This window comes from Microchirus variegatus (assembly GCF_963457635.1).
Source record: "Microchirus variegatus genome assembly, chromosome: 1".
NCBI classification, from domain to species: domain Eukaryota; kingdom Metazoa; phylum Chordata; class Actinopteri; order Pleuronectiformes; family Soleidae; genus Microchirus; species Microchirus variegatus.
This window is the reverse complement of record NC_139802.1, coordinates 35,962,667-35,988,753: the sequence shown is the minus strand read 5'-3', so window position 1 is coordinate 35,988,753 and position 26,087 is coordinate 35,962,667. Positions and strand designations below refer to the sequence as shown.

General features: G+C 42.4%; 1 protein-coding gene across 1 annotated transcript in view; it reads right to left on the bottom strand.

Moving 5' to 3' along the window:
- Window positions 1–26,087, bottom strand: part of col27a1a (collagen, type XXVII, alpha 1a) — a gene marked incomplete at both ends in the record, with an annotated part of 67,683 nt that overhangs the window by 27,216 nt on the left and 14,380 nt on the right. The window contains 10 exons of the mRNA XM_083900108.1: window positions 57–110; window positions 2,921–2,965; window positions 4,516–4,569; window positions 5,629–5,673; window positions 6,139–6,192; window positions 9,230–9,274; window positions 16,656–16,709; window positions 16,833–16,886; window positions 19,079–19,132; window positions 25,707–25,760. Of these exons, the coding sequence (XP_083756234.1) occupies window positions 57–110; window positions 2,921–2,965; window positions 4,516–4,569; window positions 5,629–5,673; window positions 6,139–6,192; window positions 9,230–9,274; window positions 16,656–16,709; window positions 16,833–16,886; window positions 19,079–19,132; window positions 25,707–25,760 (513 nt within the window). The remainder of the gene's footprint in view (window positions 1–56; window positions 111–2,920; window positions 2,966–4,515; window positions 4,570–5,628; window positions 5,674–6,138; window positions 6,193–9,229; window positions 9,275–16,655; window positions 16,710–16,832; window positions 16,887–19,078; window positions 19,133–25,706; window positions 25,761–26,087) is intronic.

The window sequence follows — 26,087 nt, the reverse complement described above, 5'->3', positions numbered from 1 at the left end:
GTGGGTCATGTGTTTGAGTGCGTGTGCGTGTGTGTGTGACAGAGTGTGTGACATACTGGCTCTCCATCGGGTCCAGGTGGTCCTCTCTCCCCAAAGTCCCCCGGAAACCCCTGAGGACACAGTGAGAAGCTTTTATGTTCAGGTGCACGCCATAAGCAACAATCACACTCAAAAGCCTTAAACAGCCAGTACAGTCAGCGTATCCTTTACAGTTTATATGATTTGTTACACTTTATCAACTTTTAATGACACAGAGCAACATTAATAACTAGTTACGTATCTCCTAGACAAAAAAGTAACTTCTTTTTGCTCTATTTCTGCTCTTCACCAACTACTGAAGGCAAAGTTTAGGGCTCACTGCATTTAATGTATCTGTGCAGACAACGCTACAGGAGCACTGAGTCTGAGAGATGCTGCATATTTGGGCTCAATGTCTGTGAGTGTTTATCAATACGAGCATCTCATTGCACATATACTGTACATAATCATGTCATGCATAATTGAAGCTAAAACAAGCACCACTCTGTTGCACTGGCTATGTAAGCACTACTGCAATGTAGCAAAGAACCCCATTGTAAAATGTCAACCAAAATAAAAACGAACTCTGAAGGAGGGCGTGTTCATGTTATGCTCTTTTGTTGCCGCTAATGCAAACGTAAACCATCGTTTCTATAAACATTTCGTCAAATTTGGTCAAATCCTGCTGACTGTATCACAATCATGTGCTGCAACTGTAATTGCAGAGCGATTACAACAATTTCACAGAGTCATATCCAACATCGCTGACATTAAACATAGTGTAATCTGAAATATGTACATAATGAGAGCATAATAGCATCATTACAAGCATTAAATCTCTCAGCTGTAGGGTGCGGGCAGGCAACTGTTCCACTTAGTCCCGAGTGCACTTCGTAAGTCAAGTAATTATTCTGTCCGTTTAGCAGTAAATGGGACGCAAATTCGAGCGATGCGAACAGCTGCTGGTGGTGCAAAGAGAAACCACATCTGCAGAACGCACACAGGTCAAGGGACTTTAACCGAGACCATCTAGAAGTGCTCATAATGTCTAGGTTTCTGCTACTCTGGCATCCACATATTGTTTCAAAATGCTTATTACTGAAAAGGTCAGTTATTTAAGTCACCGTGGAGATGTTACATAAACAGCACTTATATTTATTCAAGACTGCTGACTAACTGTAGGTCTTTGTATTTGAGGTTGCAGTTTATTTTCAATGGACCAATCTAGGATCATTTTGTCATGTGGATTTAATGTTCAAATAATAATAAATCCTTGTGTATGTTAACGCCTACGTATCTTTTCAATCTACTGACACCCATCCCATCAGGTCAATGAAGCGATCCTAACTCAATCCCGTGACTGTTCAGTAGAACAAAAACGTACTTTCTTTCACTGTTGGGCTTCTCAAGTAGGTTTGGAAGGTCACTGTTCCACACTGGGCCGCTTTAATGTAGTGAGGAAACGCACACTGGTGGTTCACATGTGCAGCAGGAATCAATGGAGCATGTAAATGACCCGAAGGATGAATCATAGAACTGTCACCGCTGCGTTTACACGCTACAGACAAATGTGGGAAGCTAAGCTTTGCCAAGTAAAACACTTGACCACTTGAGCTTTTTAAGGAGAGTCGCCTTCACAAGAGCCTCTAATGCATGTCTTCGCCTTAACATCATGTCAGACAAGCATGTTCTCCGTGCATTTAATTCAAACTGGATCACATACAAGCAGAAGACATGTTTAGATACTGGGATGTTTCTGTAGCAACTATGACTAATGAACAATGAAAGCTAAAACTTGCAAAAAAAACAAAAACAAAAGAAAAAGGTTTAAGGTGAACTGCAGAGCTGTTGCACATGGGAAACATTTTATGTTTCCTGACGTTTCACATATATCAATTCCCACATCACTCTACTGTAGATGGTGTGCATTTCCTCGACAGAGTTTTGTGGTTACGGCCATGTGAATGTCTGGCTCAGGTTCAGGACCTTTTCCTGTTCCAAGTGTGCGTGCATGTTCCAGGTCGAGGTATGAAATGAGATAATAATGAGGATAATATGTGTGTTGTCCAGTTCGACCAAACTGTGATCACAACAGGTCTAATCTGTGAAACGACTCATATTATGCTGCTCTGTTCGAGTTTAGGAAAAACACAAAACAAAGAAATCCAACGCATATGTAAATGTATCAATGCAGAACATGTGACAGAAATCCCCTCACATTAGAAATCGACATCAAAAGCTTCTTCCTAAACATTGGTCTGATTTACAGAATTAGCGGTCTTGTGTGTGTTTACATGCCTCAGTCTATAAATGCCTTATTTACTGAAAGGCTAATAAACAACAGCTGCAGAATGATCACAGCGGCGACTTTCGGGGGGACACACTTTATCTGACGCACTCTCTTAAAAGTGACTTTCTACACCATCTGACACACACAACAGAAGTGAGTGGGGGGGGGGGGGAGTACAGATTTTTTACTCCAACAAAAGCTTTTTTCTTACTGCATCCAAGACCCTGACATGCGGCTGGTGGGACTCCACAGCCTTCAGGCTAGAGTTAACCCTTCTAACAGCCATGGAAACACTGAGCAATGATGTAAATGCAGACCTTATAAATTTTCACATGTGAAGGTGTTGGACTCTTTGTCCTCAATGTGATCCAAACAGACGAATGCTTTGAAATACACCTGCACTGTAACACTAATGCAAATCCCTTGCCTTATTTGAGTGGGGTCACGAGCCTGCAGCTTTAAGAGCTACAATCAAAAGAATGAAGCAGAACATTTGACATGTGTCCCATTAGTATATAAAAAAAAGGTGATATACCCAAGGTCAACACTTCCAGCACAATTCATCACACTTTTGAAAGATTATCTGTAAAGTATGTTGAGACAAAACTTTACCGGCCTACCCATCTTGCCCTTCTTCCCTGGTTCACCGGCAATTCCCTGAAAATCAAAACAGGAGAGGGAGAGACAGAAAGAAGGGGGGAGAGAAAGACATTAAAACCAATGCACAACACTCTTAGGAATTGATCTAATCCCCAAACACACAATTAAAAGGCCTGAGCTGAAAGCATTTCTGAAACCCTGCTTCAACAGATGTGAGGAACAGGTGAATGCAGTTATGAGGGATTTGGGCCTCATCTTGTACATATATCTGTTAAATAAACAGCAGCATCTCCTGGGAGAAGACAGCCAGACACGGCTGTTGTGTAAAAAGCTGTGGTATGAGCAATGTCCTTGGCTGGTTGGTTGCAGAGGGGTCCTGATTACAGCCAGCCTGCCCCAGCGCTGATGCAACCACCTGGAGCATGCCACAAGTGGGTTAAATACTCCATGTTTTAGAGGCTGCACAAAAGGAGGGAGGGAGGGAGGGGGGGGCTTGGAGAGTTCAGGCAGTTCAAAGGCTCTGAGAGGGGAGCTTTTATCATATGAGTCATCAATACTCCCACGCTGCTTCATGCAGCAGCATCTTGCACAACTGGGGACTGTTCCCCCGTAAAATAACAACAATATGAGTGCTGAATGAAATAGCAGTAGATGCCTTGTTGTCATTTATAAGGCTGGGTTTTAGTCAAAAGAGACAGATCACTGATGCTGATGAGATTAAGGGTGAATTCCAATTCCTTGCTTAACCCTCAATCTCAAAAATGCGCGCTCCCTCTAGTGCAAGTGCTGTCCCGATTCTCAGAAAAATTAAGTTGAGGGGCAAGTTTAAGGGCTGTATCGCCCTTAATATTGAGATTTTCCGAGACCACCCCTGGGAGCAAGGGCTACCCAGAATGCATTGCGTGTTTTCACATAAGAAAGATGGCGTCGAAAGCAGCGAAGCGAGTGCGATACAAATTAAGTATTTTCTTTGTTAATAGAGATATAAAAATTACGAAAAACCATTGTATTATCTCAGTTTAGGTCCATATTATGGATTACTGACGTCATTGTTGCGTAACATTTATTTTAATTTTACGATCTTTTGTCAATAGCCAGCGCGCACACTCGACAGTTTGCTATCGTTTTCTTTTAAATAAGCCGTGGTGTGTGGTAACTGTCAGCTGAATATGTCCGTGGTTGTGGTATTTGTATGAGTATCATCTTATAACTAACTGACAACCTAATAACTTGACTGACAAACGGATCGTAATAAATAATTGTGACGTAAATGTGTTCTTCTTCTTCTTTTTTTCTAAGTGACAAAATAACCCTCAACACTTGGTTTTGAGGGCCAGTTAAGATTAAGGATTGAGCTTGAGGGTTAAGATAGAAATTGGAATTGGCCATAACTCCTTAGGTACCAAAATCAAACGATGACCCATTTTCAACTTTAAGTGACACAGAGGCATAAGGAGGAAGTTCAATACCCAGTCGATACCACAAAGGTGTTCGATATCCAGCCCGAAGTTTGGTCAACACCACAAAAGGATTCAAGGTTGCCCTAGTAATTTCAAAGGACCATTAGCTGGGTTTAGTGGGTTACTGTGCATTTGACGAGAACTCACTCTTTCGCCATCAGGCCCAGGAAGACCAAAAAGCCCCGGGATTCCAATGAAACCCTGCAGGAGAGGAGAGGGAACAGAAAGATGGGAGACAGGGAAGAGGAGGAATACGGGATGTGAGTATTCAGGTGCTGTCAAAACAGCTGGAAGAACAACAATTCCCATTGGCCCTGGGGCTGTGATTCGAGGGGTTGACTGTCCAGCATGGATATGGTGGGTGGGCTTCAATGAAGAACCAAGCCATGAGGCAAGTGTATATGCCCATGGACTGCATGGTGCTGGCTTCCACGATGTAGTCCAAGGGCACATACCCTCACGCCAGGGATCTCTGAAGATAGCCAGGACCTCACACTGGGCTGTCGGTACAGGGGGGAGACACAGACATAAAGGAAAACACAAGAAACAAACACCACAACAAGAGATGAACACGACGAGAGGAACAGCTGACATGCTATGTTACAGTACAGTGTGAGACGGGGGAAGGTTAGCATGTACACAATATGGAGTACACTGCAAAGGAGAGTGAAGTGGATGTGGAAAGGTGGCGAGAGGGAGAGATGACTAGAATGTCTCCTTAACACAGCAGGGCCTCATACGGAGCTTAAACAGGAAATTCCAGCCGGTGGGGGCAGGGGGAGAGGAACTGATAAAGAACCTCTATTGGAACGCAACATAAAAATAATCAGTGTTTGTATCCGTATGTGTGTGCGTATGTGTGTGTGTGTGTGTTTCTTTGTTTGTGTACCTAAAGGGTGTGTATTCAGGCTTATCAACAGCCAGTCTTTCACTACACTGTCTGCACACAGTAATACACAATGTTGACATTACAAATAAAGGCTCCTACATTTAGCACACTATTAACAGTGGCTTGCACTGGTTGAGTGAGTGAGCCTGCTGAGGTGGATGTTGGTGCACACCTGCCTTCATACACACACACACACACATGCACTACGCTATGTCGTTGCATCCACATCCACGCTCCTGTGCAAGTGTCAGTAAGTTGACCGGCTGCACGCCCCCTTGCCTGCCTATAAATATATTCACCGGTCCTGTCAAAGCAGCAGTGTTAGTTATTTCAACTTTCAAGTTATTTCAAATGTTGTTGAGTTGACTTACCCGAACGCCTTTAGGCCCCATCGGTCCTACAGGCCCTGGTAAACCCTAAAAAACAAAGACACAATTTAAAGCATCTCAACACTGATGCTTTACACTACCTGCATTAAGGTACATCCACATACATGGTTAATGTGTGCAAGTGATGGTTAGAAGAAGACGTTTTATGTGATAATATAGTCAATGGCATTTTTAAAAATCTATTAATTGCAAATTGTCTGATATAACATAAAGACACTGTACAATAACAGGTATTTCTAATGCACTCCGACAAAGCATTTGTAGCAAACAAATGCACCTTTTCAGCTTCATTGGTCATTTTTGTGTGGCTGAAGCTCGTGCATGTGTTTTCTGGGACCGCTTGATCTTTTAAAAATATTCCAGTTAACTCAGTACAGTATTTACCCAGACATTTCCTTTTAAGTCAGCTTATATATAACCTAATTCCACGTGGCTTTCTGCCATCGGCCCTGACAAGAAACTGTACCAGTCACAGCAGAGGATTTACTGCACCTGCCTGCCAGGATAACCTTTGGCACCTGGGCTTCCAACTGGACCTTGCTCTCCCTGCAGGAAAGAAAGTGAGAGAGGGAGGGAGGGCGGGTGAGGTGAGAGAGAGAGAGAGAGAAGGAGAGAGAGAGGGAGAGAGAGGTCAAAAATCACAGGACCACAAACATGCAGACAAGCCAGTTTCAGAGTCGGGACGAATAACGAGGAGATGAATGAGCTCGACTGTGCTTTGTATTGTAGTAGACATTTGTGTTGTGTACATTTAACACCCAAACATGTTTAATGCTATGAAGCTCTTTTTGTTTTGTTTTGCCAAGAATGTGGTGATAGCCTGAATAAAATATGCAAAAAATTGTATTTGGTTGTATTCTAATGGGAAGTAGAATAATCACAATGTAAGAATACTGCAATATAAGTAAATTCAAAATAGTACAAATAATTAAAAAAAAGTATCATTATAACTTTCTGCCACACTACACTCTCAGAAATAAGGGTTCCAAAAGGGTCCTTCTACAAGGGCTGAGGTTCTACCTGGAACCATTTCCAGAAGAAAGGGTTTTTCAAGGGTTCTTGGTAACACTAATGGTTCCCGTAAGAACCGTTTTGATCCACAGAACCCTTTAAAACCCCTTTCCTGAATAAAGGGTTTTAAACGGTTCTTGGTGGAACCCTCCAAAAGGGTTCCAGGTGAAACCTTTATAAAAAGGTTCTACCTGGAGCCAAAAAGGGTTCTCCTATGAGGACAAGCTGAAGAACCTTATATGGTTCTACTTGGTACTTTTATTTCGAAGAGTGTAGAAGACTCTTAATTATGTGATGACGCCAAGGAGCAGAGTGGGATCATGTGTTTTGTTGTCGTATTGTCTTATATAATTTGAGTTTTACAGAGAGAGCTTTGGCGACAAAATGTGCAGCAAAGGAAATGTGGTCCATTAATAACAGACACACAAAATCAAATGAAAAATCGAAAGTACCGAATATTTCCTTCTTCATTCTGATGTTTTTTTATTACTGGGCTTGGCCTGTAAATTATAACAAAGAAAGTATATAACATATTTTAGATATTTATATATTTAAAGGCAAATGTGTGTGTGAATATTTTCTTTAAGTTGCATTGTACTAGTGTAGTTCGTCATGTTGAGGTTGATTTTACAACAAATTGTTACAGTATATTTCAATTTTGTATCATTTAACATTGCATTTAACCACAGTGTTGTGAAGTAATTAGTCACATAGTTTCGTAGTCAGGAAATTAGCTTCTTAAATGTGACAAACTTGTGAGGCTGCACGGTGTAGTGATACGGGCCAGAAGATCTGACATTCTGATGGACAGTGGTTTGATTGTTCAAACGTGTTCACATAACATGTTTGTGGTTTAAAACACATTACTCTCTCCCGGCACTACTTTTCTCCACTCCGAACCGGAGACTCCATCCACTCAATAATCCGAACTATCCCTTTAATGTCCTTAGTTACATTCCAAATACTGTACAGCATATCACCCATTCCTACTGAACATGACTGCCTTTATATCAGGAATCATGCTTATAGCTGAAAGACTAACATCCTTTTAAGATGTGGGCTGTGCATTGACCCTAGGGGCTACACACACACACACACACACACACATACGGGTTGTATCCATAACTCGCAGAGCAAGTGTTCATGTATAACTTCCTTTGACACACTCCGGACGTGCAGCCTAGCGTACTGCTTGCCGTTCCCTCTCCAGGGCAAACACAGTGCATAATGCAGCCAGTTACAACCACGCAAGAATTTGGCTAAGTGGCTCCTGGACCTTTAACTGGCTGCAGTGAGGAGGAGGCGGTGGCGGCGGCGACGGCTCTGAGCGCGACCCCGCAGTGTATTACAGTATCAAAGAATCATCAACACTTTATGCACACCAGCTGGTTTATGCTCTCAGTGGCTGGAGAGACCATGCCGCCAAACAGTTGTGCTTATTACTCAAGTCTTTTGGTGCAGCGGTGATTCAAACGCGAGGCCAGGACTGCGATCAGCAGCACGAGTTCTGTGGGAAAAAGGGGGGCGTTCGAGGATGAACAAAAGTGGAAGGACATGGTGGTAAGAGAGAAACAGTACTCCTCCTCCAGCGTGAGTAGTTCGGGACTTCCCTCCGACTGGTAACGTCACTCAGAGAACGGGGACTTATTTTAAACTATGTGACAATGAGGAGAATGTTCCACTCTGCTTTCCATGACTAAGACATTTGTTTAATAGCAAGAGTAGTATGACCCAGTCCGACTGAAAATAGCTCCGGCCGTGAGGCTGGATCCTCCAGGCTTGAAATAGTCGTGTTGGGTTTGAATAAACAGACCGAGTCATGTCTCCTCCCACTTGTAGCAGCAAATAAAGAAGTTCATTGAAGTGATTCCCCCCAGTTTGAAGTAAGAGGGAAAGACAGAGGGAGACAAAGTGTAAGAGAAATGAAATACATGGAACAACATAGAACGAGTTGTAGAAGACTTTAGGAGACTGAACAGCGAACGTCAAGCGGCAGGTCCCCGAGCAGCAAAGTCAGACAAAGAAAAGCTTTCTACAAAGCTGCAGTGTAATGAGAGTGAGTCAGAGAATGTCACTGTTGGCCTAGTTGGCTTGATGCTGCTTCTTTTCTCTCTATTTTCTCTCTGTTTGGCATCGCTCTCTGATATCCTGGAGAGCATAGCTGAAGCACGACGCTTTGACCACATATCTGTCCATCCAGAAACACAAAGCGTGATGTTAAATGACCAGGGAGTGTATGATGACTGGGGGTTTGAAGATTGAGGTGAGAAGTGAGAATATGAAGGTTCAGGGCCATTATGGAGTTCATGGAAGCAAATGTGTATGCGTGTGTATGAAGATCAGTTGATGAGGTGAGGGATGTAATATATATGTAAGCAAGAAACCATGAGCTAATAGAAACGTATTTTCCTCTACTGTGTAATGACTTTATCTTGGCATGAGTTGTAAAATATGGAATTTCTCAAGTGTGTTGTTTATAAGCATGTGAAGAAAAGCAGAAGCACACAGGAGAACCACTTTCAGTATCAAAGCCATGAAAAACAGTATTGATGAAATGGAGAAATATACTTACAGGCTCTCCAGGGAGTCCAGGTGGACCAGGGTAACCTTTTTGTCCCTAAAGAGACAAACACAAGACACCAGAAAGTGAGTTGACTTGAAAAGAGAGAGCACAAAACAGACATTTGTCTCCGTGTGAGAATGTCAAGTGGAGTATTTCGGCAGAGTTAAACAAAACAAAACAAAAAAAAACGAAACGCATAACACTAACAGCACCGACAGACGAGTTCAGTGCCGTATGAAAGGAATCAGTCTGTTCTCCTGCCAAGGGATCAGAGTTTCCACTAGCCATGTTCACAGAGAAATTGTGCAGAGGAGGCCGTGCCAGGATCACGGCATGTTGAGGATATAAATGCCTTCCTGAGTGAGTCAGATAGCAGGTCTCTTCCTCTGCCTTGCGCTGCAGACTACAACACTGGAGACAGCCTGACAAAGTGCTTTTTAGAAAAATTCTGCTGACTACGGCAACTCATCCCACCAAAAAAAAAAGAGCACAAGGAAACTAAATCAAAGGTGGCCACAGTTTCATCGACTGACAGAGGTAGAGGAAAAAGGGGAACAGAAAGAGGGGGGAAAAACAAAATAAATAAAAACAGAAGGGCACACTAAGGACAGATTCCTGTTGTCCCATTTTCCTTAACCACAGCAGCAAAGTACCAAGCCAAGAGTTCCTGTAAACTGTCCTGTAGCTCTGTCATCTGACTGAACACAGCGTCTCTCTTCTTATTCAGTCACACATTCAGTCTCTCTGGCTGACACCTCAATGCAGCACTTTAAAAGATGTAGTGAGTAACTCTTAAACATAAACAAGCGTCCACTACATTCAAACCATTGTCAGCTGCACACGACTCTGTGTTTCTAAGTATGGAGGTGCTCTGTGTCATTCCAGTGCTGCACACAGGAAGTGATTCGTTTTACGTCAAGACAGAGAAGAGGCAACAGCTCCAAACAACCTGATTTATCAGCAGTTTTAGTGGATAAACACTTCTTAGCCCAGTCGTCCCTGGACTGCTGCTGTATACACAGAAATGCTCCCTCGGTCAGGTTTTGTTTGACAGAGCTTGTTTTCAGCTGATGGACACAGCATACAAATAATGTTGCAACGTTTCCCCTTCATTAATAACAATAAATCATAACAAATAAACAACAAAAAATCACTGAGTTTACGCAGTGCAGCTTTAAAATGCTACCGTGTCAACAATACATCTGTTACTAAAAAAGCACAAACTTAAAGGTGCCATATGTAAGAATGTGGCCAAAAACGGTTACTACATTCAAATTCAAAATACAGAGGTCTTTTACGTTTCGTTTTCTGACGTAACTGGAAACCCGTGGTTGCTCGGCAGCTGAGACTCTACTGACTGCAATGATTGGTAGATGGCGGTAGTTGGCGCTACATGCCAAAACATGATTTCAAAACATAAACATGATTAGCAGTCTGCAAAATATTTTTTTTTTATGCAAATATTTTGGCTGTACTGTTGTTGTTGGTGAGTTCAGTTTGTTATATGAACATTATTCCTGAGTCTCTGTGACATATTAGGAGGATTTTATGGCCAGTTGCTTTAGATTAATTACATAATGCACCTTTAATCTTAGCCATTACACCTTTATTGTTGGATGTAAAAATTACCAAAGCATCTATTTGAAATATTGGTCCACGCTGCACAGCACATGTTGCACATCATCTAATGACCACTAGAAGGACACTTGAGCCACACTGATTGGCACATATAACAATGTCTTGAGGTAACAGAGCTATTACAAACCCACACAAATATGAGTATTTCATGTCTTTGTGAGTGCCCTCTTTATAAACACGAGTTAGCAGGAGGATAAATGCATTCGCAGACACATGGCGTCTGTGCCTGACCTCTTGAAAATTTCCACTTGCAGGTTCAGCTACAGCGAGGTCGGTCTCAATCCGAGTCTAAATCTCATATTCCGTTGTTTACATGGAGCTTTGCCAAATTTTCCATTCACTTTTTGACCCAGCCAGCCTTTCAGGAAATGCGGTCACCCTATGCCTTTCTCGTGGCATGTAAACACATGTGCACATGTGTGCACATATCGTACGGTGTATGCCCATGTGCAAAGGCGGGCTGAGAAACACATGTTCACACACAAGGACACATGTATATGGTCGCCTTGTGACATGGTGCAAACATGTGTAGTTGCTTATAATCCCAAGATGTGCCGTAAATGAGGTCCAGTAAAAGCCACATTTCACATACAGACACACACACACACACACACACACACACACACACACACACACACACACACACACACACACACACACACACACACACACACACACACACACACACACACACACACACACACGCACTGGTGCTGGAATTAACTCCCAACCTCAGCTCGACCATCTCAGATCTTTATCTCACTCATTATGAGCTTGCTAATGAGAGCAACCATTCCTACTATGTCCGCCCATGTATACAATGCCACGTTCTTGATGACCATGTGTGTTCAATCAGATAAACTCACCACCGGCAGAATGGTTTTCATTTACAGAAGCTCCCCAGTAGCACCCCGTAAGCACCCTCCACCACATCCTACCCACTAAGCCCAGGAGGAGTGCTTAGCACATTGGCAAGCGCACAATAAAACACATATTGTGTCTCCAAGTGATGTAGCATACCTCTGACTTCTTACCAGCTAAAAGGGACACTCTTAACTCTGTGGGTGTTGATAGGAACAACCTCATGTTTTTGCACAGCACCAATGATGAATGTGTGTCTTCCACTGGACAGCGCCACGGAGCCCGCTTTCCACCTCTCGCTCCAAAATCACTCTACAGCATGAAGCCTGATGATCGCTCAGAGTAATCACCCGGCTCCATGCATGTGTTGCATGCACAGCAGAACATAAACCGTCCATGCGGATGTCTGGTCGAGGACAGACGAAACAAACAAATGCATTTAACTAACCAGACGATTTGGTTGAAATCTTGCCAGTGGAAAAACATCTCTCATCTCATCCCTGTCTGCACCGCAATCTCAGCAGCATGTTTACTTGCATGCAGCATCACGATTAAGCTACTCGCAGGGTGGAAGATGGAGCATTCATTTCTTGTACTTCTTGTAAAACACGCAAAGAAAGGACGGTTAATCTGAATTCGCCCATAATTACAATGTTGATGGGAATGTGGGGTTGCTCGTTTGGTTTGGAACAGTTTGGCTTGGAACATGTTTTTGGAGAGGCTCAGACATATTAATGCTGTATATTAAACAGTTTGAATGAGTATAATTAAGATTAAGTGTAATTAATAGTCTCTGAAGACTGCTATGGTTTGGACATGATATGAAAGGAAAGCTATTTATGTATGTCATTGTTGGTGGAAATAGCAGCCGAAAAATCCATTATAAAGATAAGTTATGATACTGTTGCTACTAGAGGCAATAAAGCAGTGTCAGTCATCGTTGACCCTATGACCACTGATTTCTTTGTAATTATATTAAAACATAAAATGACTATGAGATTAAGGAAACATGTTAAGTTGAAATAATGGCTTCACTGATAACAATGGCTGCAGTAGTGAATTCACAAAAAGTATCTTCATTTGTGGGATACAAATTCTGTTTATGTGTTGGTTTGGTTTTGGTCTTGGTTTTGCTCTGTTGTGCCACCCACTGTCAACCACCCAATCACACAGCTTGGAGCATTTCAACACAGAGAGCACCTAGCTGCCATGTATGTAAACATAACCAAACATAGAAAGCTTCAGTACACCTCTCAAAAACATCTTGACCTGAGGAGACCAAAGTAACTGGGGTCTGCCTTGGAGATGCATTAAAATACAGTCAGCAGAAAACAGAGGAAGTGGAAGACAGACATTCCCTTTCTCTCATACACTTAAGATATTTAAGGCATATGATGTTTTCATCAGATAGATCTCAATGTGGACATTAGACATAGACATATGATGATACCAGGTGTAAATACAATTATAACTGCTTACAAGACTCATTACATATTGAGTCCATCTTCAAACTTGCAGTAAGTGCTACTAGACAGTATGTCTTGGCTTCCAGGGAGAAAAGGCAGAGGTAGTGAGAAAGACAGATGTAGTAAAGGAAAAAAGTGAGAGGAGACAGATCAACTAGCAGTGAGAATAGACAGAAAAAGAATGGATGAAAGCAGTAAGGTGAGAGCGAGACATGTGGCTTGTAATGCGACCTTGTAGTTGAGGTTTGGCCTTGTGTGCGTCTCCTCTCGCTGACCTTGCCTACCATACTGAAAAGCCATTCTGTCTGAGTCTGCTGGGTAGAGCAAATGTTGTACAGAGCAGAACATGCTTGGCTTGTCCGGTGGTGTAAAATCACACTCTCCTATCACACGTTCAAAGGACAACTGCTTTCTCCATTAAAGGTTTCCGTGGAAAACTGGAACGCTCCGGCCAAAATTCCAGAAATCCCGGTTGAAGTATCAAGCTAAAGCTGATTTAGAACATGCATGTACGTGTGCGTGTGTATGTTTGGGTGAATGTGTGAAAGGGGAAAAATTCTGAGGAGAACAGGGGAAAAGCTGCTGTTCTTCTGTTTTCCTAAACCACAGCTTTGGAGCAAAGTGCCAAGCCTGTGTGTGAGAGAGCGAGAGCAAGTCGAAGAGCTAGAGAGTAGTACGAAGAGGAAGAAACAGCACATGGGTGTTTCAGGGTGGCCTGCCACTGCGGTGTAATTGCACTAAGAGTAATCATCTCCTTTGAGCATTGTACTAATGTTGTACCAACTAACCCTCAGTGTCTTAGTGGAGAGACCTGCAGTAGGGAACGCCTGGGACTTTCCACCTGAGATGACTGAAAAGGAACTGGACAAAGCCTGTTTCAGGACACAGTCTTTTTGCTCCGACAGCACAGTTTGGAAATTGACTCACACCTCGGTCATAGGTCTGCGATGTGTAGGCACGTCACATCACGTTTTATTCAAAGCCCAGCTGAGAACTCTAGAAGTAATTGTGCATTGTTTAAGTGCAGGATGAAAATCGCTCCGTGTTTGTGTATGGAAAGGACTGTGGTTAATTTAACAAGTTTCCTACACAGTCATCAGATCTGTGGTTCATTGACCAAACCATCTGAGGCATGCTCTCATGAAGTCGAAGTGTGTGTTGATTAGGTTGCTACAGCAACAACCCCAAAGACATGACTGAGTGATGTAATTAGGATCGCCTAATGAGAACCTATGATAAATGGTAATGGTTTGTGTTTATACAGCACTTTTCTAGTCTTGATGACCACTCAAATCTTCTCACATCATTCATGCCCATTCACATTCTGCCAGAAAGAGCAACATGTAAACCCAACCCTGTGCCTCATCTCAGTGTAGACCATGTATAATATGGCTAGGGTCTTTCGGTTGCTATATTTTAAACCTCATCTCATTTGTTCAGCACCAAATCCGTTATTGAAACCGGACACTCACAACCTTTACCTGCAACCAAGCTCCTATTGGTTATACCGTGTGCAGTCTATTTTCTTGTAAATGCGGGACTTTACTTACTAAACTGACATTATGTTCAACTGAAGACGACCTAAAGTTGGCCGGGTAACAATAAACTCCTCAGGAAAATCTTTACTGATAATATAAACGTAGTTAGAAGTAGCCTCATTTCCCCATACGCTTCCATTCTAAGAAACAGATTTTTGCAACCAGTGGAGTCGCCCCCTGGTGGCAAACTCCTACTTCGGAGGCTTCATTTTTCAAATCTGAAGACTGCATCCATATTTCCATACATACAGTGTATATGTATGCGTGTAGTTTCCAAGGTGATAGGATTACCTTTAGGATACTTTACGTCTAATTTCATTCCTGTAACCTGCGCTCTCCAACCTTTGATTCACGCGTCACTGGAGTTGTCAAATCACTTCCAAGACCCATTTAACTTGAAACAAAACTGTGAATGTTTTCCACTAGCTTTTCATTTTCCATTCCGGCTGAGTGTGTATGTGAAAAAGAGACAGAGACATACAAATAGACACGGACACACACACACACACACTGAGAGACAGAGAGAAACGCTGATTCCTAACAAAAGCCATATGTTAAGCTCGAGGCAGTCGTCCAACTCGACTCCGACACTCTGGCAAGACGGCGGATCCATGCAGAGGCACTTTACGTTTCTGCTGAAACGCATATAATCTCCGTGCTATATTTATTCAACTATTGCTTTTTCTACTCTGTTTGAAATGTGCACATGTTTCTATTAAAATACATGTAACTGAAAACAGTTTTCGAGATGTTCTTCTGTCACCATGGGATGTATGTTTACATCTGAATGTTTGGGAAAAGGTGAACCAGATGAGGGTGGCACAGGATTGCAGCGGTTAGCACTGTCGCCACACATCAAGAAGGTTCTTAGTTTAAATCCCAGCCAAGCGAGGAGCTTTTCAGTGTGGAGTTTGCATGTTCTTTCCATTTACGTGTGTGTCTTTGCTTACTCCAAAGACATGCAGATTGGGATCAGATTAACTGGAGACTGACTGTGAACGCTTGTTTGTCTCTGTACGTTCGCTGGCTCTGTGATAGGCTGTGACCTGTGCTCTGTCTTCCTCCCAAAGATTGGCTCCAGCTCCCCCTGCGGCGCTCAAAGCCAAGGATAAGCTGTATAGATAATTGATGGATGAAGTAATTGTGATGACTGTGGGGAACAAACATGACGCATAATTTGTAGGGATCATGTCTTCCTGACTTTTTTTTTTTTTGTCAAACATAGCCCCAGAGCAATAAACTATCGGCTTTTGTTCCAAATGTGTTAAATTATTATATAACACAGTAGTTTATTATATATTAGGTACTTTTTCCTCATTGTCCATTCACTGCAATTAGCCACCAATTTGTTTTTCTTTGACAAAATCAACTGGAGTACAATTTTTCCACCCTCTATGGCAACTGCAGCAGTTTATAATCTTGATGTCACGCATGCAGGAATTCATGAACATAATCATGAACAAAGGACACAGCAGCAGCAGCAGCAGCAGCAACTCAAACTTTCCCCTCGGATTTACTCTTTGTCTACATGTTCCACTTCTGTCTCCCAGAAACTCTGTCCCACTTTTTCCTCCTCACACTCATGAATCACTCAAGTTGCGACTCGAGAAACATCTAAGGCGCAAGCATTTTTGCATGAGTGCATGAGCTCGTGATCCACATCCTTTTCCCACTGATGACAAAAATCCTCCCTCTTAACAAACTTCCTGCCAACATTAAGACCCCTCCTGTGCAGGGTCCAGCAAACACACACATATGGAAGGAATGGTGATCACACTACCAAAGAGAGACAATCAGAGTTGGGTTACACACACATATTATCGAGAGATGAGAAGAAAAAAACAAAAACAATGCAGACAGGGTGGACATGGGTGGGAATTTCTTGCAAGGGTTTTAAGATGTTTTGACAAGACCTTAGATGTTCAGTCTTACCTTTCGGCCTTGTTGTCCAATCAGGCCGACAGGGCCAATAACCCCTGGGTCTCCCTGAGACACAGAGCAAATGTTTTAGTTGGTAATAATGTATAAAACAGCAAAATACACTAGAATTTTGCCACACAGAACATTGTTATGAAATAAAGTTGGATGCAAGAAAAAGAGCTATAATACCTTATCTCCTTTAGGTGCTGGTCCAGGTGAGATACCGGGGTCTCCTTTTTTCCCCTTAAAGTAAAAAAAAAAACACAAATGAGGACTTTTTACGGGTCAATTTTATTCTTATCACAACTCAAGAACAATCACATGAACTAAATAACTTCACTCTCCGACTTTCATTTGCAGAAGGAGAGGGTGAAGGCGACAGAAACTTGCTTCTATAAATAAGATAATGACAAAGCAGGGGGCGACAAGTGATGAAATAGAATTTAGTTTTTATGTGAGTGAAAGAACTCGAAGAAAAACCGGTTCAGATGTTTTTCCCTAAGCGGCAGTGCGTTACGTGGCCTCAATGCCCCTTCAGTCACACACACGCACACGCACACACACACACACACACACACACACACACACACACACACACACACACACACACACACACACACACACACACACACACACACACACACACACACACACACACACACACACACACACACCACGCTTCATTGTCAGCAGGTAACAATAATGGGGCTTCAGCACATCAAAGCTGCGATCGGAAATGAGTCTGAGCCCCGACTGTCGCTCTTTCCCCTTGGACCCCTGGCTTTTTACAACCTTGTTTCATTTATTAACGATGAAAGAGGAAAGGCTGGTGCAGCTAAGAGACATCAAACACTTTCCACTCATTCTCTGGATGCACCTGCTCGGCACCATGAAAGCACTCACCGAGGAACGGGTCGACAAATGTATGTCTTCTCCGTTTTTATCACTCAACTGGTGTTACTCTCATGCTTTTGGGTGTTTTTATTTTATTTCTGTGGCGTGAGAGAGGCATAAAGTAAGAATCCAACAAGGTCCTTTTATATAGTACACATCTTAAATGAAAAGTTTAAGGGAATTCACTTTTTTTCAGTTTTGCACAGAGAATGGAAACAGGGAGAAACAGTTGAAATGCAATAGAAAATCCAATGAAGCACTTATGAGGGTCAATAATTACTTTGTTGCCTGGGGCGTAATAAGTTCCTTGAAATTCCCTGTCGTCATAACCAAACATAAACCCACAAATCATCATTTTCATCTGCTTTTGTGCAGTTAAACAAGTGCAGTCTAAAATGTTAAGCTTAATAGGCACAAGGATTGAATTGTATTACTGCTGGACAGAATCAGGCGAGCTCTTTTCCCCTGATACCAGTGTTTGTGCTATAAAATAGCTAACACTACCATAGCTTTCAGAAGACTGGCATCAGTTACTGTACTTTTCTGCAAGAATGCAAATATTTCCCAAAAATGTTGAACGTTTACTGCCCCAAGCTTGTTTCCATTTCGAAAAATTCAAAACCTTATTTTCTGCCAAGGACCTCAACATACACAGGCACTGGCTTTGTTAAAGTGTGCTTCAGAGATAATGGCAGATAAGAATAGTCATAAGGAAGGGAGGGGGAGGTTTGGGGAAAGTGAGGAATGTAATTATGACAAGGAAAGGGAAGGAAAATTATAAATTGCAGCTGTGAGACAACAAACATTGTCACTTTGACCAGGGGAGTTGGTGGGCAGTAAAACCACAGCTGTCATTTACATAAGGCATTTATTTAATACACTTTAAATACAGGTAGTGGTCCTCACTATGTGGTCTGGGGCTATAGTGACATAGTGAGGTCAAGCCTGTTCACTCAGACATATATCAGTGAGGACAATCAGATAAGGAAGGTGGAGAATGTGTCGTGGTGCATGGACACCTCCTGTCCACACAGATTTAAAGCTGGAAAGATTTATTCTGAGTTCACACTTTCGGAGTCTTTCCTCTGAGCTCTGATAAATCACTTCAACTCCCCGGCTGTCAGACTCTCCCATCACCCTGGGGATGCAACCCTAGCACAAATGGAACTAATGCAATCAAGTACATTTGGTAAATGGGAGGTTGATGTACAGGAAGGTGTGCGTAAAATGTGAAAACCCTGGAATTGACCATTATGGCACGAATCTCCTCCTAATCATTTTCAGCATTGAGTCTTGTTGAGTTTGTAGTATCATAAACTCCCAGTTGTTAGTGCACTGTTGTGAATAAGCACTAAAACCCATAAAAACACAGTACGCGTGTTTATCTTTATGGAGTCAGTCGATTACATAATAAAACTGCAAATGCAACACATGCGCATAGAACTGAAGATCATAAACCTCTTATTGAATTAGAAGTACCGGCACCTATCATGTGGGCATTGTGGGGGGAAAAAAAGCGGAGGGTAGTATTTGTAAGATACCTTGAGCCCAGGTGGACCAGATCGGCCAGGGTTTCCATGGGGACCAGGTGCTCCCTGCGGGAAGATGGAAAAAAAAAAGAAAAGAAAATATCAAACAGTGATTGTGATCTGTATCAGTCTTCATGTGTGTGATAAAGCTGATGCAGACTTTGGCTACTGTGAGTGAAACCAGAGAAGGGGGGGACACAGTCTGTCTGGAGAAACTCAGCCTCCCTGCTCCTTTAACCTATTTTCCTATACATCAATTGTGTGTATGTGTGTGAGTTGGCTGGTGAGGTATTTGGGGTTGGTGTTGGGGGGGATAGAGCCTTATGGAAAATGGGGCTCTGTGGAGCTGTTTTACCATATGGATGTGGTTTTCCTGGCCCTTGTTGCTCCTCACCCCCCCTTCCACTCCACACACACACACACACACACACACACGCATACATACACACAAACACCCATTTGCCGAGCCTCTTAATGAGTAATACAGATCACCCTGTATCATAACATTTTGAATTCCTCCACTGGTGTGTGTTTCTGTCTGCATTGGCCGATGCTGAGGAAAGGAACACAACTGTGTCTGTAAGTAAACAAAGCGAGCTCTACAGTAGCAGCATATTGGTAACGTGAACCATCTCGCCTCGTCCAGCAGCCCTCATGGGAAGGTTTAGCAGAAAACCTCTGGAAGCCAGAGAATGAATCTACTCAATTTTTTTTTGCTTTGGTTTAAACAACAGCCATGAGACAGACACGCGGATGAGGTTATTTGCTATATTTCCTCATCTATCCATCCTTCTGTCTATCCCCTTTTGACCTCATTCCTGCCCTCCATGTGGTTTGGGACCCATGGGCCCCTAACCTTCCCTCCCCCCCTGTGCCGGGTCGAGGGTCAAACGAGTCAGAGAGAGCGGAAAAAAAAAACTCCACACAACTGCTTTAAGAGCTGGGTGAGTGACTTTGACTGAGGTGAGTCAAAACAAATCAGTAAGTCATCTTCTTTGTGTGATCTGGTCTGCAGCATCAAAACAAAAATGGATATCCAGAGAAGGCAGCTCACTATTATCCTGTTGTGAAAAGAAAGAAAAAAAAAGAAAAGGCCTGGGTTTTGGGCTGGGTTATACCACGCATCAAAACAAGCCCTTTGATCCAACGTTGAAAAGCAGACATACTGGTCGGGTGTAGACATGACAACATCAATGCCTTTTCATGTAAGCGCTCCTCCTGTCAAAGGCCGCTTTGATGACAGACGTTCACACACAGGAGGTGGGATGTCATGGATGAGCAGCACATGAGTAAGCATGTTACCGTTATCTCTGACGAGTGAACCACAGGACACTCGGGACCAGTAGCTAAGATAATATTTTGACAACAGCTTATCTGTTTTCACCTTTCTTTTTTTTACACACAACTCACATGATTTACTCCCCTTTCAACACACTCATCCCCTTTCATTTTCATTTTGTCTGCAGCCTCTAGAGTTAAGGGACACTGGCGTGCCTTAAATAAACCTAAACAAACGAGACATGTTCGAATTACATGTTTCAAAATGAACCCTGCGGTTCGCCGCAGTTTGGGCCGTACACTTGTATTCACAGGCTGGCAGTGACATTTGGGCCTGAGCTCTTGCGTCCATGTCGTGTCCCTTCCTCTCACAACAGGTGTCTAATTAGAGCAGACCAGGGCGGAGTGCACATAAGCTGAGGGCTATCAAATGGAAAAAACCACCGACCTCTAAAAAGCAATGCAGGGCGTTGCTGTGGTTTGTGTGGTAATAATACGACAAGCGTTATGCAAATTCTACCAATTTTAAGTTGAGACCAAATGGTCAAAATTGAAATAAATGGTAGATCCTAATGGTGCTATGCGTGTTGCCGTCTCTGAGGTTTATAAATAACTGACAAATTGAAAATCCACACACCATACGAATAAAAAAAAACAACAACAAAAACTAATATACGTCTTAAAATCCGGGTGCATGACATCACCCTCGAGGTTACATTCCTTTGTTCACAGCAGAGTCCGTTAATGGGCTACACCATAAACAAAGTCCGACTTTCAAGACAAGCTCGTAACTGTTTAAATGTATATACACTCACCGTATTAAAGATAAAAGAGACTCCGTATGATGCTGTGCCAAATTAGAGCCGTAGGGGCAACGTCTGGATCACTAACATTAGATCGAGGGAGCATGTGAAACTGCTGGACATCTTCATAATTAAAGATTCCCGTCAACACACCGCTCACACACGCACACAAACGTAGTAAAAAGTCAGGAACAATATTTCACTTCAAGTCTCTATAGCATGCTTTGCATTCACAAAAAAAAAGAAGAGCAGAATTTGCTGCTCAGTGCCAAATAAATAACAGAAAAACTTCATAATAACAGAGGCAGACACGGAGAATGAATTCAGCTGCGCTGGTGACGAGCCAAAGATTTAAATCCATTTGCTTTAAGAGCCAAAGTTTAATACGCCATGCAGTGACATTGTGGAAGTACATCGGGGGAAGGAAACGGTAAGTAATCCAAATTATTATTTAGGCATTTATAACAATAACAGTAATATATCTTAATGGCCATGACCACTGTTACAATTTAATTGGAAAACCAAGTGCTAGTTTTATGCCAAACATTAAAAATCTGGTATTAAAAAGCATCCAAATGGGGAATGTTGGATTGGAAGCGTGGTCCTCAAGTCTATTACAGTAATTTTCCAGAGGAGGAATTCATATATACAGTTTACACTAGGGATCGAGGGATCCTTAAAAAACTTGATTGGTTGCCTGGTGTTGTCAATACAATGCACAAGGCAGATCTTTCTAGCTTTCTATATAAAATGTCCATCTGGGAGCTTTATATGCAAAATATAGTGTAATAAGGTTTGGACTTGGGGAGGCATGAGAAAAAAGTTCACCCACACAAAGACTCTTTTGAACGAGCAGGTTCCAGACGACACACGCGGCACTTGTACACCAGCGATGCATCCGCCCTATGTTTCCTCTCACACCCTTCTACCACTGCCATCGCTATACACCTACAAACAGACTCAAAAGAGTTCACCCTGATGAGCGGAGGCCTCTGTGCAGACAGGGGGTTGCTACGGTGACAGCGTCTCACACTCATATGTGTGGGATCAGAGGTCAGGGTTCATGGTTGGTGCTGGCTGGGCTCAATGGTGCTCTGTGTGTCATCACACCAGTAACTTCCAGTAATCCAGCGCTGAGGAGGGGTCATACAAAAAAAAAAAGTTGGCAGAGCAGCAGACTGCTCTACTCAGCAAAACCCTTTGACAGGATTTTTTTTTTTTTTTGTAACAAAGAAGAAGGTGCTTAGAATAGAAATCATGCACCTGATCCTGCAGCCTCAGTGACTGTCACACATAGATTTGGACATGGAGTAAATTATCTATCTATCTATCTATCTATCTATCTATCTATCTATCTATCTATCTATCTATCTATCTATCTATCTATCTATCTATCTATCTATCTATCTATCTATCTATCTATCTATCTATCTATCTATCTATCTATCCTCTTAGAAATAAGGGTTCCAAAAGGATCCTTCTACAAGGGCTGAGGTTCTACCTGGAACCATATGCTTCTGAAAAACCCTTTACCAAAGAAAGGCTTTTTCAAGGGTTCTTGGTAACACTAATGGTTCCACTAAGAACCATTTTGATCCAGAGAATCATTTAACACCGCTTTACTGAATAAAGGGTTTTAAAAGGTTTCTTGGTGGAACCCTCCAAAAGGGTTCCAGGTGGAACCTTTATAAAAAAGGTTCTGCCTGAAGCCAAAAAGGGCTCTCCTATGAGGACAAGCCGAAGAACCTTATATGGTTCTACTTAGCACTTAGCACTTAGCAAGAGTGTATCTGTGTATCCATCTACGTATCTATGTTTCTACACTCTTAGAAATAAGGGTTCCATCTATCTATCTATCTATCTATCTATCTATCTATCTATCTATCTATCTATCTATCTATCTATCTATCTATCTATCTATCTATCTATCTATCTATCTATCTATCTATCTGTCCATCCATCAACACGTGAATTTCTTTTTCTTAATTGAAACCAAACCCTTATTGTTTGGACAGCATGTGCGTGTGAGTGCATACACACACACACACACACATATATATGGAAGCAGTAATTAAACTTGATAAATGTTTTTGTTTACAGGCAAGCTCCAAACTCTGTCTCACTCTTTATACAGGAAGGACTAAAAACACCACCGCATACATCTGTGCTACACGCTGTGGGATTAGTGCTGCAGCGTGTATACTCTGCTGCAAACTGTGTGAGGAAAGAAAAACGACTGAGGTCTGTGTCGGACACTGGTGGTATGTTTGCAAGTGACCTCTGTTAAAGTGGCATCAAAACCAATGGCCTTTACAAGTGTTTTTTTTATTGAAGTGGCTTGTTTTCATTGTCCGTGCTGCGCAAACCAACCACTTCCACTGTCAATGGCACAGACAGCTCAACAGCTGCTTTTGCCGGGGGGCTGACAAAGGCCACGTCTGAGCCAGGATGTAAATCAGTACGAGGCGATTGGTCGATACAATCTGCTGATGAAAGAGGTTTGACAAGAGACACAGAGGCTTTATCGAGGACCACTTAAGCCTCTTGCACGCTAAAGTTAGCAGGTATAACCGGGATTTTTGAATCCACATGAACCCATGATGATGATCTTGTTATTTTTCCCCCCTGCATCACCTGTGTGTCAACTGTGATGTCAAAGACGTCAACATATTACGTTGTCATCTGCTCTATTGTTCCCACAGAGCAGCTGATAAAAAAATCTTATTATCTAAACCCTGGATTAAACTGTTTTTTGACCAGGAGGAATGGGGTATTAAGAGGCCTAATTTTATACTCAGACCAGTCCAGGAGTGGAAATTTTCTGTAAATTTGGAGAGAGGAACGACCATTTATTATGTTGCATAATCACTTATTATTATTATTAGTCGTGAATAGAGAAATTGTTCAAGTAAAATATGGCTGCTGCTTGGTTATACGCACACTCGCGTAAACCTCGCACGTAACAATACTTGGCTCGACAGCGTTCACATACCTGTGCCTAAGCTCGGTCAAGGCTTTATTCCAGTTTAATTTGGATCAAATGAAATACACCTAAGTGGAAGAGATGTAGGGGGAACTACTACTTTCTGGATAGGAGGTGCTGCCGGGGCTTAAATAGCTTTAATTAGAGTCAGACAAAGACCTCCTTATACATCTACAGTGGTCGGGGATCATAGAGACTTTAGCTTAACAGCCTTTCAAACAAAGAACCGCAAAAACCAGTCAGTAATAAAAATAGTAAAACAATCAAAAGACAAAGACGTATTCATCCAAACATATACAGTGCAGCCACTGTGTCGACTGCGCTTTGGCTGATTGTTTTCACATCAAAATCGCAATAAGCAAATCGCAAAGGCTGCAATTTAAAACCTACGCGTTTGACTGTTCTATTTTGGAAACAATAGTTATCGTTGCCGTCTCATCCTTGTATTGGTAAATCATGTTTTAGTGGTGTTTTAGATATTTTTTCCAGATTTTTCAGCGCTAACATTGACCAAACGCATCAGTTGCAAGGAGCAAGAAACTTCAGAAGTTTATAATATGTACTGTAATATACTATAACAACCCTGAGGCTACCAGTATGAACTAAATACTAATGAAAATTGGGCATAAAAACATGTAAAAACATAAAAACATATTACAACTCATCCTGTGGAGCATGAACACCAGATTTTGTGGGAATGTTGTGGTGCTAGAGGAAAAATACAGTCTTTTAAGGCACTTCAAGGCAGTATGGGTAGCTGTAGAATAATAAAATATAATAGTTAATGAGGTATTTCAGTGTGAAACAAAGTGACGGACCACTTAAAACCGCATTGCTATCATAGCGAGGAAGTGAGGAGGAATTCCTAAAGGAAGACCCAAGAATGAGACCACGTCTATTTAACTGCCTTGGAGAAAGGGGTCTTTCATTAGTCCAGAATGGGATTCCTATGAAGTGTCGGTGCAGCCTGCTGCAACAGCTCACTGAGGAGAAGAAAGTCCAGTGGAGCCATGTGTTCTCTGTCTGTTTACAGTGCTTTTATTAGGCATCCTGTGGCACAGGCAGCCCTTTGAAAGGCTGTCTTTATAGGAGCTTTCCTGTTTATGCTTAGGGGTGGGAGGTCAGCACTCACAGCCCCACGCTGAATATGGTCAATCTCCCTGCAAAGGAAAACTTTGTGCACGCGTTTGTGCATGTGTGTGTGTGTGTGTGTGCCTGTCAGCTGGGTGATGGGAAGGGTTTAAACTGATGTGGGGGCCTGCATTGGTGGGTTATTATAGTAACTGCAGACAGGTTCAGGACTTTGCATTGGACTCGGTTGGAACACACAGATACTGTCCTCTCTGTCCTCGTCTGTCTGGCTGTTTGTCCGTCTCTTTCTCTCAGCCAAACTGGGTTTTTACTGACGGTATGCATTAGAGCTTTTCGTCATCATGTGCGTCAGCACAGCAGCAGCACCAAACACACACGTATAAACAGCGCATATAGTATTAAGATGTGTAGTGTTTAAAGCCAGACAAAATAAGGATGTGTTTGATGTAGCTGGAGGTGTTAGAGGGCAAGAGAGGATACTTACCCGTGGACCCCTCTTGCCTGGCAGACCTGGCTTCCCCAGAGGTCCTGGTAGTCCCTGGAGAGAGAGCATTTAGTCAGTGTTGCACAGTGTTTACATGCACTACACAGCCAGTCTTGTTCTATACCATAGCAATGTGATTTTATCATGCCCTATCAAAACCATCAGGACATTAAGACTGTATGTTTCTACACACAGGATTCCCACTGGCTGCAGGATAAAAAAAGAAAAGAAAAAGAGAGGCACTTTTCCATCACAGGGTGATGAGAGGCTGTGTGGCAGGAAACCATAGAAACACTAGAAATAACAGGTCATTTCCTGTGCCACTCAAGGCCTCTGTGTGGTTTTATCAGCCTTGAGCTTTTAATCACAAATATAGGCAAA